The sequence below is a fragment of the Pogonomyrmex barbatus genome, unplaced genomic scaffold (assembly GCF_055798465.1).
Source record: "Pogonomyrmex barbatus isolate J1 unplaced genomic scaffold, ASM5579846v1 scaffold8, whole genome shotgun sequence".
In the NCBI taxonomy this organism is placed as follows: Eukaryota; Metazoa; Arthropoda; class Insecta; order Hymenoptera; family Formicidae; genus Pogonomyrmex; species Pogonomyrmex barbatus.
In genome coordinates, this window is record NW_028297182.1 from 3,852,119 (window position 1) to 3,874,300 (window position 22,182).

The following is a 22,182-nucleotide window of genomic DNA, read 5'->3' on the forward strand; positions in this document are numbered from 1 at the left end:
CAGCGAGAGATGTTCTGATAATACAAATATTTTATTATCTCGGCAAGAATAAATTACTCCAGTTCTTCTCAATCGTTGTGTCGTACAACATAAACAATATGGGGAATAGACAATTGTTAGAAATCTTAACTATGCTCGGAGTTTATTTTAGTTTAAAACGGTTCGGAGACCGAAACACGAGTTCGCAAAACTTCTAAAGTTCGCTAACTGACGCATGGAGTTGCTCAGAACTTAAGCGGAAGGAAACAGATAATTCGTTTCTTATGTATATACATACTATATATGTTAATATACAATAGAGACTTGTGAATCACAAATTTGAAAAGAATTTGTTTTCGACATTCTTCTCGCATTCCGTCAGATATAGAATATTTATATTTATCGTAAGAAATTCAAAAGAGCGAAGCTGGGAAACATCAAGTTTTTATAAAAATATTCAAACTAGCATAGGACTCTCTCATTCTTAAAGCTAATTCCGCGATTTTGCCGTCTTAAATTTAAATTCTCTCTATGTATATAAAAGCGTGAATTTATACCATTATCTCGAAATGTACATACGTTGCATTCGAATTCCATAATTCCTTTAAGTTCTAAGCCTCTCCAGAAAGCTATCCCTTTGCCGTTTACGCTTATTAATGCTAATATTACACTGTTGTACTGTTACTACAGTATTCGCCATTGACACATTTTATTATAAAAAATAATTCATCGTTAAGAAGTCTAAGCTATTCTCCCGATTTATTTAGCGTTCTCAGCCTTTCGATTTGTTTAGTTGTGTTCGCACTGTTCGTTTCGTAACTCGTCCGGCGAGAGACATTTATAATCGCTGTTTGCGTTGGACGCAAAGGATTTAGAGGGACGGTCGGTCTCCGCCATAAGACTGAAAAAAAAAAAAAAGAGAAAAAGAAAGAGAACGAATAATACCACTCCCGCATAGTGCAGCGGCGTGATCTTGTAGTAACGTACAGATCGTGTATTAGTTTAGTATCCTTTGAACAAATGTACTGTACATTGCCAGAGTCTCGACGATTGATACAATCGCTCTGTTAGTTGTTTACAGCTTCTTTTTTTCTGTTATCATAATGCGGTACGCGCGTTACCCTTCTCGTGAAAAATTTACAAAGACATTCGGCGTGCCGCCTGCACGTCTGGTTTTCTTCAACCCTTCAGCCGGTAGATCAACCCTTTGCGCTGCGAAGCGTCAACTCGGTCTCGGTCTTGTCTCGATACTACTATTATAATAACATAATAGCATTACGTTATCATAGAGTAATCTTTAATATTATTATTAAATTATTATAACAGTACTGACTACGAGACAGTGCTAATATAGTATTATCTTGCTTATAATAATAGTAATAATTATTATTTCTAATATATAGGTATCCCAAGGACCTCATCATTCGCGAGATTAGTTGACGCAAAGCTGCCGTTTATATTTGTCTTATCTAGATCCCTTAATTAATTAATTTTCTCTCGCGTCACATGACAATCTAATGACTCATTAGACAATAATACAATTTTACTCATCATTATTTTCTCAATAAATTTACTCTAATAATCGAGTAAATTTCAATCGCGTTGACAGATAAATGTGTCTTGAATAAGTCTGTCCGATCAAATGTTCCATTGTAACAAGAGTTTTATGTATTCTGAGGACAAAACGTTGGCTTCCCATTGTCTATGACGAAAGGTATCACTTGTCTTCAATAAAAAAAAAATCGTGATATCAAAAGTCGAAGCGGACGGTGCGAAACGAGCTCGATTCGTTCGTGCCATTAAACTATGGATGGACGAAGCTATCGGTTGAAGGGTTAACGTATTATTTTTCTCTCGAAGGAACATATGGTGTATTCGGGAGATTGTTTGCTAGAAAATATATGACGCCTTCAACATCTTCGATCGCACTTAGTGCTCAAAAGAAAAAAAAAAAAATCGGTAAGAGACCGACTGTACACTCTGGACTTTTTCTTGTCAAAGAACATTACTGATTACAAGTCTCTTGAGCGAGCCAGTTGGCCTCTGACTCGGACGTCAATTTAGGCATCGACAGATTGCAAATTATTCATTATCGCAAAATTACTTAGAATAAGCAAAGCTGTGTATTTATTAGCATTGAAAATGTGGTAGAAAAAAAAAGATGTATACGTGCTCTTTCCACGATTTTTATTTTCTTCATTCGCACTAATGAAACAATCGTGTGATTTGTCACATTTTGGATGACATAAATAAATGAACATGAAATACTTCCTAGATGATTACGAAAAATAGTTTATCTTAAAACTTGAGATACTGTCGAAAAGGCAATTCAAGGTGCAACACGATTACTCGCTCTTGCATTCGGCGCGATTTTTCATTCGACAGTTCATAAAAAGTGTATCAACTAATGGCATTAATTTGTTCTTCGAATATGAGCGACTCGCTTTTTTTCTTTGCTCTTTTCCCTATTTTTATCCTTTTCTCGTTCGCATATTATAATTATATCCGAATCGATAGCGGAAGAGATACGGGAGGAGAGAATGGTTTCTTCCTGATTATAAATAAAGATATATACCTGAAGATATTTGTACTAAAAACATAACTCCCGCATCAGCTCGCCGCGAGCAGACTTACGAGAGTTAAAATCGTTTTCTACATCTTGCGCAGGATTCATTAGTACTGAGAAGCTCCTCATTAAAGATTTCTAGAATGCAATATAGCGCGTGGAAATAGTTGTATGCCGGTATCTAGTGGATTTAAATAATCCATTTAAAAAAAATTTTTATTATAAGAAATATGTCAAGGAATCTAGCAATTAAATAAAAAACTAATATAAATAAAACTATTTTAGAATCTTATATTCCTATGTTTTCAGACATTCAGATCGTTGAATCATCAGATTAAACATTCGGATCTTTAGATTTCTAGATCTTGACATGCCTAAATCTTCAAATACTTAGATTTCAATATTTGGGTATAGAAACTAGAACATTTAAATCTTTGCACGTTTAGATTTTTTGGCTTAGACTTATATCAATTTTTAGATCTTTAACATTTATAGACTGAAAATTAGATTTTTTATGAATAAAGCTTGAAAAGGTGCAAATATATGACTGGAATTATTTACTAATTTAATACATTTAGAACTTCCAAATCATTCCCATTAAAGGATCGATTCTCAATTTCTTCAAGAGTATCCGGTTACATACTTTTTCCCACATACGCTGCGCGAGAAAATGGAACAATTAAAGAAACAATATACACTGTGAGAAGAATAAATCGGATGATTTTCCTTCACACATCGCATATTATATCGATATTTTACAGCAATAACAATCAATGGTGTTCTATGATTTGATGATCAAGTAAAATTTATTAAAATCTCTTAAAAAAACCTCATAAATTTCACATTTATTTAGATATGTTTAATTCTGAATGCCTTTTTAGAGCACGTAACATAAGTTGGACAATTGAATGTATCATATAATCATATTTAACGTTAAATGTTAACATCGATAAGTCTTGATAAATCTCAGAACAACATTGATTCTTTCGATTTCGAATTACTTATACTAGTCTGTATAATGATCTATATAATGATCTATATATGTTTCGCAGATTTCAGAAGTACAGACGAATCCTCGGTAATATTCGGTCTATCAATTAATGCATCATAAATTATAAAAGTTTTATATATATATCTCTGTTGTCGCATAGTATAGGAGTCTTATTAGTGATACCTTTCCATCAAAACCATGAAAAGAAGGGTTTTTTAAAGGAAAAGCATCAAAGGCAATCCTTTGCCGCTTCGTCTTCCCCATAAAACTCCGGTAGAGGAGTCGACTGTCCACACATCACTCCTGAGATGCCGTTTGTTTTTACTGAATGGCCAAAAGTATTTGCACAGGCACTGAAATCCTTAGTCATCTCATTGATCTCTATGCTCTCTTCCTCGCAGTTGGTTGGCAATTTTAAAGATGAAACGGAATACATATTGTCACTGCCAATGCTGTTCTTCAAGAGTGATGTGGTTGTCGACGGTCGATTCAGATAATAATCCTAAATCATTTGAATCATTATTTGAATACTTATATTTTATGCTTCGTTTTTCTGAGATAAAAATTTTATATTAGTTATATTATACAATTTGACTTCAATTGTACATATTGTAATATACGATGAAAAAGAAACGTGACTTTCAAAAGAAATATGATTTCTCTATTATTTTTATTTAAACTTTTAAATTTGATAAATTGTAATACAAGATAAAAATATATCAAAAAATATATTTGCAAATATATCTGAAGTTTTAAATTATTTATTAAATTTTTACTGATATAATCTACTATATATATATATATATTCTAAATATGTTCTCATATATATGTATATGAAGACTTCCCTATCAAAAGAGAATTACCTTTTCTGTATTGAGGGGAGAAGAAATTTGTGTCTGTGGGGTTTGGCTGCATTGTGCCAAGGCTATCAGTTCCTTCTGACTTTCTCTAGCATCTACTAAGAATATACTCTCCTTCACTTCCTTCGCGTTATATTCATCAATTCTAAAAATAATAGTAAAAATGTGAAATATATACATATACATACAATAAATTATTTCAAACGAAATAGTTAATATCTCAAATATCTCAAATTTAATTATTAATTTTTGATTTGAATATTGGATTTATATTTATCATATTACTTACTTATCATATATGATTGCATGTAAACCGAGTTTTTTCAGATACTGAATAGTATCCTTATCATTATTATCGTCACCCCAGCAGAAGATGATTAATCCCGCGTCCTTAACTAATTTAACTTGGGATGGGTCACGAAGAATATCTTCAGTATGGACGTTAATCCCTAGAATATCCGCGGCCAACGCGTGCCTCATCGCCATTGGTATCGTCTGGCATCTCGGGTCGTGATAAGTCGGATACTTTGATGTAATGCCTTGCGTTAAAAATACTACCGGATACTTATTTTGTTTAAGACGGATCATTGCACAAATATCCGGGTTGAATGAAGAAAATACGATTTTACGGTCGCCTCCGTATTCTAATACTACTTTTAGGATAATATCTAGGTACATGTTGAGATCGAAAGGATGATTGAGCTCGAACGTGCCATCCTGATGATAAAAATCAACTTTAATCTATTATTATCAGAATTAATATCAGAAAAAAAGAATATTGACAAAAATATTCTTACCTTCAATTGCATAGTCCACTTAATTTCTATATTGCACCCAACGTGCTGTTCGAGTTCTTGGAGCACAGTTTGTAACGTAGGGAAAGGTTGATGATCTTCCAAATCCTCATCAAAGAATCTTGGATTCTTCTCTCGGCCTTCGGCCACGTGATAAACCTGAAAGAAATCTCATTAATAAAATGTATACAATGTCCTTTTAATCGTAAAAGTTGATTATATTGTCGTTGACGTAACGAATGTAGAAAGCAAGACAAAATAATCATACTGGCTTTATGCAGATATATCTTTTTAATTTCGTGCCGTTTGTGACATATTAGTAGTGCATGCCATAATAAACATATAAAATTGTACAAGATGCATTGGAAACATTTTGGGACTGAGTTGTAGAAAAATTATTAAAAAAAAAAATTTTCATTTCAATATTCGAAAAGATATTTTAATAAAATCTTTTCTCTCTCGATAATTTATCGTTAATATTATTACTCAGTCCTGAAATTGTATTTTCGCACTTTGAACGAGGATTAATTCAAAGTGTGAGCATTTATATATAGTCGTATAGGGAGTGAAACTGGTGATTGACAATTTTATTAAGAATATAAATTGTTTAAAAATATTAGAAACAACTCCATGAATGTTACTTTTGCGTTTGTATAATGATTTTACTGGACTTACTATAAGCTATCAGACTGAATATTCATCGAATATTTTTTGTTTATAGGACCGACTTGATAAAAAATAAGTTCTGCAAATGTGAAATTAATTGCGACGCTCAGTTTTAAATTTGTGCATCAAAGAGTTTTGCTATTGAGAGTCACATGAATATCAGAAATAGACGTTAATTTAGAACTGCAGCAAAATTTTTATTATTGAAATTCATGTCCGAAAATAGAGAAAAAGAGATAAACATTCAATTTTAGCTTCTAAGAAAAGCATAATATTGCATATTGAGAAAGAATTATCATTTCTCATAGCAATAGTATTCGAAATATTGATCGATTTGATTGCTTGGTATTGCTTTTGAAAAAAAGCATGCAAATCGAATGAGTATACATTTTACTGATTATACATTTTTAGCGACGAGTTAGCCGGCACAAGCGGTATGAAAGCTCACCAGTCTGTTAACCTGTTCAGCTTTATCAACGAAATAGAGCACCTTACCCAACGAGTCTTCAGGGTAATAATAATCCTGTTGAATTAAAAAATAGACAAATACGAAAGAGCATGTCACTTTTGAATGTTGGTGTATGAGCTGATGGTCACATATGACATACTCCTGCGTAGTAATCTACTTTTCCTTTATTAAGATGAAATGGACATAAAAAGCGAAACATTGATACGCGAAGCATTCCTGTAAAGATATATCCCATTGTCATTCAACTAATGTGACATGACAACTATGGTTGCATTTGTTAATTAATAATAAGCTAATGGAAGACTTACTAATTAACAAAAAAATATAATCTAGACTGGGAAATTCCAATTACATAATTATTCATAATTTAATAATTTCAATATTTTCATAATTATTTTATAATTATTCAATTACATAAGCATTCAATACATATAATCTCAAATATATTTTTTATCATCTTTTAAAAATTAGATTTATCTTTTTAAATAATAATAATATATTATAATATTTTGTAGTATAAGATCTTCCATTGACTTAATTAATTGTATGTTCCAAAAGCACAATATCACAATCTCTAAATATAGTTTAACATATAATTATTTTCCATAAATATTAATTTGTATTATAAAAATATAAAACATACACGTTTATTTAAAACTCAATTGTCAAATACACATACAGATTATTACTGTATTAATCAACATTACTATATTTATCAACAAAATTGATATATTTATATCGTAACAACATATAAATATAAGAATAAATAGGAATAAATATGTATATGTTCAAAAATGCAGAAAATGAAAATGCATGACATAAGAGGTATTGTAATTAATTGACATAAGAGTAACTAATTAGTACCTTGAGTAGATGGAGCTGTTCTAAAGTGAGATCCTTGACGGGTATCTCCAGCATGTCCATTGCCTCTATCTGCTTTTTACGTTTCATCGAGATGGATACATAAAAATCGTGATAGATTACAGGTATAAAGTCTTTCGACAGCTGAACATCAAACTCGACCATATCAGCACCATGATATGACGCAGTCTTCAAAGATGCGACCGTGTTCTCGCGTACATTAGCACAGCTATAAAAATATTTTGTTTTCCAAAGATTAGAATATAATATATAATAATTTCATAAGAAAATTATAAATATAGAAATTTCTATTACGGAATTGTCATACATAAGATAATATTTGTGTATAAAAACTCACTTTTTTGTTTCAAATTTGAAAGATGTGCCAAGTCCTCTGTGTCCTACATCTAAGCCTGACCAACGCTGCTCCCAATGCTTCGCGTAAGAAATGTTCATGTCCCATGGGTGATCTGGTATTGGTTTTATGACAACGTATTCTACTGTCAATTGACCTATAATATAAGCAAAGAAAATAATATAAGAAAATGAAACATAAATGAAACATTATTTTTTTTTGTATATAGATATAAATACAATTTAATCAATTAACTTTTTAATTTAAATCGTTTATTCCTCAGTAAATTTTGACCTATGTTAATGAACTATGTTATTATCTTATGGTTTGTTATGTACGTATTTATATACGTCATAAAGTTTAAATATGTTCAAACATATACTTTTTAATCATGATACCAAATATTTAATAATATTTATAATAATTATAATATAAGTATTATATTATAATATAATTATAATATAATATAAGTAATAATATAAGTTGTAATATAATTATAATATAAGTATTTACCAATAGGTCTATGTTTTGTACTGGTAATTGGTACGGTCAGAAGGCCGACGCTCGGTTGCAAAGCACACGGCAAGATGTAGCTGAAACCGATGTGATTTGGTGGTTCTCCTGGGAAACCCCTTGAGCTGTACACGTAGTAGTCCACTAAGTATCCCTGAAAAAACAATCTACTTAATGTTTCATCGAAAAAACCCTAACATTTTGAACAACACCAATATGTTTCTTTCAATATAATTTTAGCTCATCCATTTTTCGCTTCAATATTAATTACGTTCTATTAAAGACAGGCAAATGATAATTCAGTTTTCGAACTAAGAATTTTGTTTCTTTCTTTGCCACAACAAACGATTTGTATTGTTTTAGAATTTGTTCGGCAACAAGATATTATCTCGCGAATATTCCTTCAGCACATATCCTACTATGAACTAATGAACTAAGTTGCCTGAAGCTTCCGGCGTAGAAATTTTGAAAGTTGAATCGTTGGTAGGCAAGAGCAACAAATTTCTGGTAATCTAATAATGAATCGGATCAATAATTGCTAAACGTTGTACACTGCCTGGTGACGCGTATTCCGCAACACCTGCCGAGATCATTCAATGTTAAATTTCGAGAGAGCGAAATAAAGATAAAAAGATTAGAAAGAGCAAGTCAGCAACGTTTGCAATTCAGATTCAGAAGATTCTGACAGCATAGATTCTGGCATTGGCCGCACTGCGGTGACACGTACGGTACAGAAGAAGTCGGTCAGAGCTAGAAAATATTAGTAATATACTAAAAGGGTATAGGAGTGATGGGAATCTCACCATTTTCGACGCACACAGATGGATATGAGATGTGATAGCGTTGATATCGCAACATTTTTAGGAGTTTACGGAATGGCTGTAACTCGCGTAAATCGACAAGACATAGTTATATAAACATAACGTAACAAAACAAGGTTTTAATGTTCAAACAAACGCAATAATTTGTTGTTGTTCATCCATCAATATACAGTTTTGACAAAGAACAAAAAGCACGAGACGATTTACGAGAGGCCAGCCGAAGGATGGGTCTGGTAAGGTGAACGACAATCAAAACCATCATATCTCTGTGTGATGTCATGTGACACAGATGTAAAGTGGTAGACGATGCTTAGCATCGATACATCAGATTGCATGTTAGCATCATCATTTGCACCAGAGGTCTTGCTTTTGTACAAGTTGAACAGGTCGTCTTCGTGTTCCTCGGGACCGGACACCGCGCGATCACCGTCGCTGCTGGCATTTCCGAGGAGGGAGATAGCTGCTGGACAAGTTTAATTATCGTTTACCAAGTAATTCGTACAAGTTGCGCGAGGAGACGTGGCCAGCCTACTCGTGGTCTACTGAAAACTCATATGATATGGTCAATGCGTATTCTTAGTGTGCTCAGCTCGTTTTGTGAATCACATCACTAACCAGTAATTTATTGCTCTGCCGTGCCAACGATTTTTTTGTTCACCAATCATATTGCACATGGCTTCTCCAAAAATTTCAGCATGTGTAAATAATTTTGTGGCAAAGATCAAATAAGGAGAATGCCAGTGTATTTTTTTTGATTTCGTTGTGACATATTGGAAATATTGCGAATATCGAAAAAGCAATGATTGTATGAAATTACGAACTGATAGTTGAAGAATGGAGGAAATTGCATACCAAATATAATTACTAAAATCGCAAGCAATGCAAGCAATAAATCCCAGCTTCTCACATAATTGTGTATATAACATGATGCCTTGTGATGAAACTATCTACATGGAAACTTACGATTGTTTCAGGATACCGAACGGCAACATTGAAGATTAAAAATTCGTCTTCATTGTAAGGGCGGCCGAATTGTTCCTGGAACGTGAATCTAGCCTCTTCATCATTCATCACCTGGAAATACACATGAGCAATTGTTTGATTTTATTCGTAATACTGACATAGTAAGATATTTGAAATTGTCACCTACAGCTATTTCTGTAATACTGGTAAAAGCGGGTTGATCAACAATATCTTGTGTATCCATAGAAAGACTATCATCTATACAGTCACCTCCAAACTGCTGTAGTTCTAAAGAATTATGTTTAACTAGATTTACAGGTGTCATCTGTAACATAAATAAAAAATAAGTTATTATATGTTTTAAAAATAAAATTTTGTGGAAAAAAAATATTTAATATCATCTTGAAAATGATCACTTTATCGATTTTCTATTTTAAGATTAAAATGTATAAGAAAAAAAAAAGAAAATTAAAAAAATGGAGATATAGAATAAATTATACCTTAATATGAACTTTTTTGTTTTGTAGCCGGTTCTTCCAGAATTTAATAGCATTGTTAAAAAGTTTAAATTGTATCACAGTTTCATCTGTCAGCCAACCTCGTTCAATTTTGCTATAATTATTATGATAGCCAAATTTGTCAGGATCTGGCAAAGTATCACTGTCAAAATTGCTTGGTGCTGCAAAATAGATTACTCGATTATAATTCATAATAAAACTTAAATCTCTTTAAGTTTGCAATATAAATTTGATATCTAAAGTACCATCATAAAGATATTAACAGAAACGTACTATTTCTACTAATTAAACGTGGTGTCATATGAGTTTCCCATCTGCGGATAATTAAAGTTTTGGCCGAATTTTTAGTGCCGTTCGATTGGCAAATGACAGCTATAAAATATCGAAATTCGATATTAGCGTCGATGGGAAGAGCAACCTTTTGTGAGAATATTTGTCCATCTCTGAAATATATTTGCATTGTAATACATAATGTAAGCATAATAAACATACTAATATTTATATGACTCGAAGAAAAGAAAAAATAAATGCTTTAAATATTCGTAAAAATAAAAATATTTATTTAAATAGAAATATATAAGTATATTTTCTTTTTATATCAAATTATAAAAATTGATTTCTTTTTAAATTATGAATAACGTTTAATGCTAATCATTAATATATGAAATGACTAATATACATTTTTCTTTAAATAAAGAAAGAAGAAAGAAAATATATATAAGAAAAGAGTTTATATCATTTCCGTGATTAAAAAAAATAATATTTTTTATGTATATATTTACTCTTCAAATATGCCATCCGCTGCATTGTCTCCATCATCGCTATAGAAATCCCCGCTGCTGTTATCCAATAGTATAGGAGACTCTCTCCGGTTGTTATGTTCTTGTGACATTAGGATGGCCTGATTGTGATTCCAGGCACCCAACTCAGGTAGATTTCCAACCACATAAACAACTTCATTTTTTTCCAGGTTGGATACCTTTTAAAAACATATTACAATCATAAATGTAAATGCAGAATAAAATATCTGTTTTTTATTGAAATATCTATACAAGTATATTAAAGAAAAAACATTCAACATAAATTCTACCTGAATTCTAAAAATCCAGTCTCTTTTAGAGCCCCTCATATTGGAACTTTGTTCGGCCGCCACTTCGGTAATGATAGATTTACGAAGTAACTGTTCAATTTCTTCTTTGCTTCCTCTCCCTAAAAAAATATATTCGGTCCTTATTAATATGTTCTTCTTAAAATTATGTATCTTTAATTTTTTATATTTCAAGACATACGATTATGTATGTTGCTCAGTTAAAATTATAAAATCTTTCTACAATTTTTTATTTTATGTGATAATTTAGTTATCAATTGCAACAATAGAAATGAACAAACTAATAAATATCTTTCATTTTTTAATTCATTTAATTTCAATTTTTCATAACAATAAAATGAAATTATATTATAAAATTCTTCATTAATCTCTTGTATAGAGATTCTGTTGTATCAATAGTCATATACTTCATATTGAAAATGATTCATAAAAATAAATGCAGTATACTCAGAAGAGAGCATCTGAGAATCGTCTCGCTAAAAATTCCCACACTGGATCAAATAAATTATCACATATGACTAACCAGTGATAAACTTTTTCATGATGTAAGCCTGTTTACAGTTTACTATATCACATTTCATTTTCTATTCTCTTTTTCCTACAGATTAAGTGTATGCACGTTTTGCAAATTATTCGCAAGTTCACGTACACATATTCGAAACAATCAGATTTACATACGTTTTATCGAAATATAAGATAATTTTGTGGAATAACCTGATGTCAAGCGGATTAACATCAACCTTAGTTAAAATTTTTTTTTGATATAAGAAATTTATTCTTTACAACTGTGCTATATTATACTTGAATAAAAGAAAAAAACAAATTGTTTAAATAAATATTTGGGAATGTAAAAATATTCACTTAAATATAATATAAATATGTACAAATATATTTCCCTTTTCATTTTAAATCACTGAATCAAATTAAAACTTGATTTTAAAATTACTAATAGTATGCAAAATAATGTTAACTAATACACGGAATAACAAATATACAAAATTTTTACAATTAAAATAAGATATATAAGTATATAATCAAAAGGAAAGGAAACGTATATGATATCCATTTCTAATATAAATTCTTCTTTAAGCTTGTTTTAATATATATTCCTTATATTTTTCTAAGAACTGAAAAGAAGATACAAAATAAATTAAATTGAGATTACAGTTAATTTACATTGGCAGAGACAGATGTAAGAGGAACGAAAAAATATTCAACCGTGAAAAAAATGAGTCTTTTTCGCTCGTCGACGTGGCTATGGCTTGTGGGATCGTTTTTGCAATAACGTGACACAGCCGACCCCGTCGTCGCGCGATCGCCTTCGAGGTCGAATACCGATGTTTCTCCCGATCGGATGTTCTCGGCACGCTACGGCACGACGCAACATGAACACAAAGAATACGATAATTGGATTCGCGAGCAGCTTTCTCTGCGTCGCTCGCGGAAAGACGGCGACTCGATGATCGAGGGAAAATATCGCTTGTGGACGTGTGCGTATGCGTACATCCGTTTCCTCTCACGAACGAAAACGACATATTTTTTTCTTTTCTTCCTCCTCCATGGGGATAACGTTCTCTCTATTCAGCGTTCATTTTTTGCTCCATTACCTTTAGTAACGTTGATTAACTTTAATCCCGGTTTGATTTACTTATTTTTTATAGTTATAGTTCTGAGAAGCGATAAAGAATAAAGCAAAGTAAAATTAATGGACACTGGTAGAAATGTGAGTCTCAATACAATGGGCAACTTAGAGTTTCAAGAACAAATATTATTGAGACAATATTATTGTGGATATTACATCTTTGTTTTATATATATATATATATATATATATATATATATATAATAAAGTTGTTAGAAATATTTTTGTCATTATATAATGGTTTGTAATCAATGACGAGAAGAATTTTTTAATTTGAGACTCCATAGCTCTGTAATTTAGGATACAAGACAGTGAGCACAAATATTGCCATAAACTCGCAAGTCAGCCATTTCGCTGAGATTCCAAGAGTGACAATGATTACCGTCGTTCATAACGGCATATGTTCGTTGTTCAGCCACAGCTTGAGAACAGAAAGAGAAGAGAAAATTTCTTCTATAACGCAGCGACGTACTTTGGAGCTTCGTAGAAAGCGCGATCTCTCGCGCGAAGGTTTTCGCTTGTACTTTGTACTCAATAGAGACAAGAATTTGCCAAGGTAGAAAAAAAATAGATTTTCATTTTCCGAGAGTTGACTATTGACTGACATGCCGCACATAGCACAGAACTATCGTCAGCCGGACGCTGTCGACGAGATATAATCCTTGCGTTTTCCTGCGTACTCTTTGGTACCCCAGGTATTTCAAAATCTTGCGTTCTCGTTTTCTTTCCGCGACGCTGTTCCAGAGAAACACGTTGCTCTAATAATGAACACGCTACTTACGATGTGGAAGAGTCTCGATCTCGTTTCAGGAGCCCGTCCTCGGCTGACCTCGCGTGATCCCGTCGTCGCTTGCCGTTCGACGACTCGCGTTATTTAACGAACGCCTGCGGCAATCGTTCCGAATTCTTCACGGTACTCGACATAATCGTAACCCGATCGTAGCCCTCGCCTCGCACGAAATAAAACGTTCCGCACGCACGACACGCTGACATGGAAATGCACGATGGCGGATGATGACAACCTAGGGAGCCTCATCTATAGACAAACTATCGTGGACTATGGACTCCGACCGTAGAAGGGAGGTCGTGCTCCAATAGAAAAATTTGTTTCCAAAGGTAAAGCGTATTACCGGCCAAAGTCCCTAGAATTAGCAATTTCTGCAATCAGACGCCGTACGAATTCCCTATTTTAAGTTGCCAAGCCACAAATTTATTTCTCGACGATTGTATTGGGCACGATTTGTATTTTACTTTGAGCTACTTTTTATAAAAATTAGATTGTTAACACTACAGGTACTAAACGATTATTTCTAACTATTTCTATTTGTTAAATTAATTTCTTTTTCACATTAAAAGTATCTTAATTCTGAATAATTTTACAATTTTCAGTTCAATTTTTCATTTATTTTTAATTAACTTTCTTTATTCTGTTGGAATATTCAGAAAATTTAAAATCCTAAAACCAGAAAAATATGAATTTAAAAAAATAAGAAGAGTCAAAAATTATCATTTGGCACTTCTAATGTTAAAAGTTCGCCTTAGATAATTTAAATTCGCATTAGAATTTAGAATAAAATCTGTTTGTGATCTTTTCGCTGCAAAAGGTAAAAAAAATATGTATATATATATATATATAAATCTTAATAGCATGTGAAAATTCTGATGTAGAAAATAACTTAAAAGTAAATTTTATATATTTTTTACATATTCGATTATGTTTTATATAAAAACTGTACTATATGTGAAAGTATTTATATGTTCAAGTTTTTTATTATCATTATTATTATATGTGCATTAAAATACGCCAGATTATTAATATCTTTTTGTATAAATTTAAATTTATCGGAGAATTAATATATGAACTGCATATAAAATTACAAATAGAACTGTATGCTAATACATCAGGCATTAAAGATCCTGATATATTAAGACATTAATGTATTAAAATATAATAAAATAAATAAATTAAAATAAAAAATAAACAAATTAAAATTAATATTACACATAAAATGCTATTTGGTAATGTAATGTGACTCATTACATAGATTATTTTAAATTGTATAAAATTGAGCTCAAGAGTTTTGATTAACTTAATTGAAAAATTAATGCGTTAAGTAATCAAGATTAGATAAGTTAATTTTTTTTAAATTAAATTGAAATTAATAACATATAAAATTAACTCGAGTAATTTATATTAAAAGTTGTATGAACAAAAAATTAATTTAGTTAAAATTAATTTAATAATAAGTTAAATTAAAAAATCATTGTTTATATTAAATTAAAATGTTGTATTTATTAAAAATTAGATTACTTTAAAGGATAAAACAATTACAATATAGAATATTAAATAAATTTAATATTTTGTAAATTAAGTTATATGAAATAACATAGAAATATTATTTTTCGTATATATTTAAATATCTCTTTTCATTTAACTAAGTTTATTAATCTCCTATGTTTATCTTTGATTGAACTAACAATTTAATGTTTACAATTGTATGAAAAAGAAAATTGTGTAAAAAAATAATATTAGTATTCAAAGAAGTAAAAAATGTTGAATTAAATTAAATTAAAAGTGACTTCTTAATTTTATTATTTAATTTTTAATTAATGGACTTTAATTACTATTCTTGCAAATCAAGGTAGAAATAATTATATATAGCTAGAAATTTTGTTTTCAACCAATTGTATCAATTGAATTAATTGTCAATTATGTTAAGGGGAGATTGAATCAAAGTCATCCTTAGAAACAATGCTTCTTAGAAACAATGATCTGAAGTAAATATGATAAGTAAATATTTATAATGTAATTTTAGAAATATATGAAAATGGAATACATTGACGACATCGGGCATATTTAAATAAGTAAAAAAATATATGAGACAAGAATATAAAGAATACAAAGACAAGAATTATAACGTTTCTTGTTTGGTTAACAAACAGTGCGCATTTTCTAAAACTACAAAAAGGATATTTGAAAAAATTCTGTTATTCTTTAAGCTGCTTATAATATTTCTTTAAACCATTTATGTTATGCCGACGAATCTGTAGGGTTCCACTTTCTTTTCAATTTGTTTTCTTTTTATTTTGGCTACATTCAATTTCTTTCAAGTAGTAGCCTATCCAACTGTCGCCAACCCAAGATTTTAGGACGAGACGTTCTTGCACGTTACTGCAAAAAAGTTTTCCAAAGTCATTCGATTATACCTGCTAGAAAGTAAATGCACGACAGGAAAGCGATTCGTTATAAAAACTGTACGCATTAAGTGGAGCGCTGCATGTTCGAGCAAGGAAACGTGATCGGCGTGCAACGATCAGCGATATCATGTGAATTGTATAATGTTATAAAAAGTTATCTTGTACGTGCTTTTGGTGACTACCATTGAGCATAACTATCGTTATAGAGATATCGAAAAAAGATATAATATTTTCAAAAGAGAAAAGGAAGAATACGGATTTACCTTTAAAAATGTAAAAATAATAACGTGTCGATTTATGTTACAGTACACGATACTTCGTTAATATTTAATCTCTAATCAGTTTGATAGGGAGAAGGAAATTCTTTTCTTGGAGAAAGAAATTTCTTTCCTTGGATATCGCGATGTTGTAATGTTAGTTAATAATATCTAATTATAGATTATGAATGTTGGGAAGTGAATGTCTTTCCGCGAATTAAACCGCAAGACTGAAAGCAAATAGCAAAATTATCTTAACTTTTATTTAATCTCAAGTATTTACTTTATATTGAGATAGATATGGTATTATATAACGACAAATTTAAAGGTGTTTAATATTGAAAATTGGAAACACACAGATCAATTTTCTCATCAACATTTTGTATATCTAATTATGACCTATATCTCATGTTACGATCTGTTTATGTATTAACTTGTGGATATTGAATCTGCAGATTTTTAACATTTTATTATATACAGTCTCTTTTTATAAAAAAAGAATATAAAAAGATTAAATTCTCCTCATTGCTGCGTCATTATTAATAAACGTAAGTAAAAAATGTTTATAAAAAATACTATTTTTATAAAATAAAAAACTTAGAATGAGCTAATCGCCATCTAAGTATAGAGCTATATACAGAGACAAAAATTTTCTGCAATTTTCGAAAAAAGTAAATTATATAAAATGTTAGATAAAAGTTTAAGCTTGAGTTTTACTATATATATATCCCTTTTTTTCTCTTTAAAAAATGAAATTTTTCATAAATGTATTAATTTTTTCTAAGTACAATCTATCTCTTTACAAGATAAAACTATAAAAACATTAAATCCCTTCAATTATTATATTATTATTAATGTTAGTAAAATTTCTATTAGTAACATCTTCTGTAAAATTTACAGAAGATGTTACTTTTATAAATAGAAGGTTTCAACATGAGATAATAACCATGTCTAACTATAGAGCTGTATAGAAAATTTTTGCATTTTTTGAAATGCCTAAATAAATAAATACTTAAATAAAAAGGACTTGAATTTTGCTATGTCTCTCTCTCTCTCTCTCTCTCTCTCTCTAAAAATAAAATTGCTCACATGTGTACGATCTGTGTGGCGCAAATATTCACCATTGCCGAGATCTAACTGATGTTTGTAATGTAAATACAATAGGAATGTAATGAATATGTTGAACCAAGTCTTCATTTATCATGCGTGATACGCACGTGACATCACGAATGCGAATTATTTTGTGTAACGCGAGTGTGGTTTGCTACCGATCTAAATGGAAAGCGTATCGAAATGCCGCGGTCAAATCGCAGCGAGACATAGCTATATACACACATTGCATTACAGCGTGCGTGTCAGCGTGATAAGGACATTCGAATTACGAGCGAGGGGGCCAAAAGTGGCGTGAAGAAGGATCATTAAGGTTGATAGGACATTCCCTACGAAATGTTTCCGGGATATTCTACAGGAAGTTCGAAAACATTTTCCCCTCGGGAGCTCCTCCATGCGATAATATATGATGAAATCACTTAGAAACATTTAGATTTCTACACATAGAGATATTGTAAACAATTTTTTTTTTTTTTTTTTTTTTTTCATAAAAAACAATATCAAAATAGGCAATCAAAATGAATGTTTTGTAAAAAGCGAAAAAAAAGAGAAAGAATTTCACACAGAAATATCTGAGATATTTTATTTTCATAAAATTCCTGGGGGAGGGGGGGGGACATATGTATCATATATATAAGAAAAATTTTGAAATGCAGGCATGTTGCGAGATACATGTAAGCTTTTAATTAATATTAAAAAAAAATAATGGATATTTATGCTTTATGGATATTGATTTAAGATTGATGACTGAAGTAATTTTTCTCGAATGAAGATTAATATTTGAGACCCATGATTTTCGCGTTTATTAACTTTATTTGTATCATTGACGCCTGTAAATTTTCATCGCGTCTCTTTTTTACATGATGTATTTCAGTCCTATCAAGCGCATTACGGCTACTCTCAAAAACAATTTATCATCATTTACGCATTATCCTGACGTCTAATAATATTTGCCATCGTTCTATTACGCGCATCGGCTTTACGTCAAGTGTCGAATTAATTGTGAGTACGATGTGGCGAGATCGTATTTTTCATGCTATGAACGTGTTATATAGCACAAACATGTCAGATATCGGCAACTTCGAGCCTGATGGATGCAGCGAATAAACATGTTTAATCATGTTTTCGAGATGTTAACATCTTGACTGTCAGTGATAATCATAATGACATAATTAAAAGCGATGAGTTAGTCATATGTTTGCTTTTATGACTTTTCCACGCACAAGGTGCTTACACCGCTTTATTTCAGCAGAAAATGTAAATAATACAGTAAAGATAAAGTTTAAATATATAATCCTTTGTTAATTTTTCTCTTATACTTTCTTTTTCCCGTTGCTGAAGAATTTGACGCGCAAAAAATTTTATAGAGATATAGAGTGTAAAATATTTTACAAAGATCTTCATCAACGTTTCAGAATAAAACAAGAGAGCTCGTTCTCTTAAGTTACATTAAAGTTAAAATCAACATTGATAAATGACGAAAACCAAGTAAAAATTTTCTATTGAAGTTAAATCTAACTAAATATCTACTAGAAAACTTATTTCTAGTAGATATTCTATTCATATTTTACGCTGTCGAAATGTTGAAAAAAAAAAAAAAACACTTTCCACGATTAATGTATTCCGTTCACTATTTAATTAATAAGAAGTAAAGTCTTACGATATCGATAATATATAGTTATTTTGATACCTTGAACTGACTTGTTGTCGCAATAGAAAAATATATTTTTGTTACGTCATTTGTTTTCGATATACACACTTTATTCTTATTTTGTGATCGATATAGAATGATATATTTATGCGAACAAGAGAAATGTGGTATTTCGCAACAATTCTTCATGTTTTTTACGTCGCGTTTCCGATTTCGATCTTTTGCATTTTTTGTATGCAATTCGATGTGTCAAACGAAATGCTATTCTGCTTTTTTTGGATCGATTTGAAATTTACATTCTCGAAATAAATATTAAAATTTAAAATCATTATTTAAGTTATAACGGCCAAGTAATATTCTATAAAGCTTTTTTTATATTTTTGTATGTTTATTGTCCTTTATGATTATTATTGATTTTGTACTTAAAGTCTAAAAAAATGTTTATTATAACATGTTTGTGAAAATTGAAATGGAAGGTTTCAGTTGTGACATCTTGGATTACACAGATAGTATCAAAATGGTCATAATGAAAAATAGACTTGACACTCTTTCAGCTATTATAGTTTCTGTTATGGATTCTCTCAAAATTTTTTCTAAAGATCTAGTCTGAAAATGCTTGTCTGAAGGTTTTGGTAATTGTATGTGTTGCATTTTTCTTCTTCATATGATAACTTTTCTCCGATTTCTATTTTCATGTATCATGTAATTATTCATAATGTTCACAAAAGCTATTCGAGAGACAGAAAACTTGAAATATTGAAGTTTTACTCGTCCAAAACTCAGTTGAAATTTTTCACGCTCACGTTCTAATGCTTTCACAGAAACATCGAAAGGATGCTTCCTTCCTCTTTTTATTCAGTAAAAATATTTCGACACGTAAAGATATATTAACGTGGAATTTATGTCCAAAACTTTCTCTAGTAGTTAAATATCTTTTCAGAGTTTCCTGCAAACTTTTTCGCAGCGGAAGAACATATAGTTTAAGAAAAGTGTTAAAATTAGACGAGAAAAAATCTCGAGGTAATTGAACTTCTTTTTTATTTATAGCCCCATACAGCACAAATATTCGAAAGAGAGACGTTTCTAGATGTTCAAATATCTTTAGAATATTTTTTGAACATTAGTGCTGATATGGGATATCATATTTCTTATATATGTATATGTATACACTTGATAATCGATTCCTTTTCCAAATTAAATTTATTTGTTGATAAAAAATAATTTATTTCTTTATTTAAATCTTAAAATTTCTTATGCTTTTAAATGATGTTATACAGTTTTGTGCTTCATAGTTATATGACAAAAATATTTTTTTATAAAACTTAAAATAAGTTTATATCGATATCAAAATGTCTTATTAATTGAATTAAATAAATCGATAATTTTATTTTTTAAATAAATATTAACGTTTAAAAAATATTCTTTTAGTAAATATTTAATGGCTTAATAAAAACATAATTAAAAAGTTTTTATAAAAAATAAACAATTATTTTTTTATCTTTATAGGAATGCAAAGCTAAATAATTTTTTTTTTTTATGGAATTAAATTCCTGTTTCTATTCCTTTCTGTTGTTCTTGACTGGTCGTAAAAACTGTAATTCCAGTATAAACTCAAATATCCGGGTTTTATATCTATGTCGTAATTAGAACGATGACACGGTGGGGATTTCGGAACACTGTTATCGTCAATCACATGACGTACAATTGAGAAAGTTGTTTATAGCGATCAGCTGCGATCTATTTTCTCGTGAGAGTTCAAAGTCCATTGAGAAATTCACCCGTTTTCAAATGGCGTATTTATAGCGCGTCAAAAATTGTTCATTTCGAAATCGTACCGACATACAAAACAAGCGCAATTTAATTCTTCATCACGGTATTAAACACCCCTTTTCTTCAACAGAACTTTTATGTGAAAATATGCAAGAAACGTTCAAAATCAAATACCTTTCAAATATCGACGAAAGATGTCTCGAGAACGATGTCTTTCGCGCGATTGTCTTTCCCTCGACAGCTTCCGTTAATTTTATTCGATTTATCCGATTTACTTGATAGCTTCGGTCCCACACTTACCTGCAGAAATAGCTCGCGCACGTGTTAACTTCCGGCAGGCTGCATTGCGCACCGGGCTGCGACACTGCAATCGATCATCGCCGATCTTTCCGATCCGCGTTCAACGTACGAGCTCCTATTTTTTTTTTCGGGAACAAATTTGTCTCTCTCGATCGGAATCTCGATCTCCGGAATTGGAGTCGCGAACGAACGCGGAGGCGGGGGAAAAAAAAAAAAAGAAAAAAGAAAAAGAAGAAATTAAAAAAAGAGGGAATAACCGATCGCTTTAAACGTTCCGACGCGCGTGGACGCTCGAGTGCTACTGGCTTTCGCTTCTCGATCGTTTTACTCGAACGCTCGGCATTCCGCTTCCCCTCTACCGCTCTTTTCGATTACACGTCGCGAATGTCGTGACGTCGACATTTCTCTATATAGTACAAATCTACGTGGCCCTAGACGAAAGTGAAGTAAATCGTGCCGACTTTCTAGGGATGCCCTGTAATCGCATTACGTACATGCGTATAGATGGGCGTCGACGTCGAATGATATCGGCGAGAAAGTTCCGATGTTATAAAAATATCGCGGTACCTCCCCGGATTATGAACGTCGATATATTGATGTTCCCAGTCGGAAGAAAGATACCCCTCAGGTGCTATCTCGGTGCGCCGGGCGGTACAAGTCGATTGTATTGTGTACCGTTGTGTTTGAGCTCAAACACAATGAGCGGGAATAAGGAAATTAAATACAAAGAATTAGAAACAGAAAATTCTTTTCGTCCACAATGATAATATCTGATTGTGCATGGAGTCTTA

General features: G+C 31.1%; 1 protein-coding gene across 5 annotated transcripts; it reads right to left on the reverse strand.

Moving 5' to 3' along the window:
- Positions 1-12: 12 nt before the first annotated feature.
- LOC105432811 (glycerophosphocholine phosphodiesterase GPCPD1) lies at positions 13-21,697 on the reverse strand. Of its 5 annotated transcripts, none has more exons than XM_089083822.1 (15): positions 21,392-21,697; positions 11,447-11,565; positions 11,139-11,335; positions 10,630-10,799; positions 10,339-10,517; positions 10,026-10,163; positions 9,839-9,949; positions 8,055-8,208; positions 7,545-7,698; positions 7,190-7,415; positions 6,305-6,379; positions 5,194-5,349; positions 4,686-5,113; positions 4,400-4,541; positions 13-4,038 (listed from the first exon to the last, which is right to left on the reverse strand). In XM_089083822.1, exons 2-15 carry the CDS (start codon positions 11,483-11,485, stop codon positions 3,766-3,768), a joined length of 2,442 nt encoding a protein of 813 aa, XP_088939948.1. In that variant the 5' UTR covers positions 11,486-11,565; positions 21,392-21,697; the 3' UTR covers positions 13-3,765. The 5 variants fall into 5 exon arrangements, with proteins under 5 accessions (XP_088939948.1, XP_088939947.1, XP_088939951.1 ...); XM_089083821.1 differs by lacking the exon at positions 21,392-21,697 and adding an exon at positions 13,887-14,150; XM_089083824.1 differs by lacking the exon at positions 21,392-21,697 and adding an exon at positions 13,887-14,152 and having other exon boundaries at positions 3,950-4,089.
- Positions 21,698-22,182: the final 485 nt, after the last annotated feature.

Bases quoted from the DNA above. Each gene is read 5' to 3' on its own strand.
- LOC105432811 (XM_089083822.1), bottom strand. From the start codon at position 11,485: ATGAGGGGCTCTAAAAGAGACTGGATTTTTAGAATTCAG. The intron at 10,164-10,338 runs GTATAATTTATT...TTTATGTTACAG, and splicing joins ACAAAAAAGTTCATATTAAG to ATGACACCTGTAAATCTAGT. The intron at 8,209-9,838 runs GTAAGTTTCCAT...TTGTTTTTTCAG, and splicing joins TTCGGTATCCTGAAACAATC to GGATACTTAGTGGACTACTA.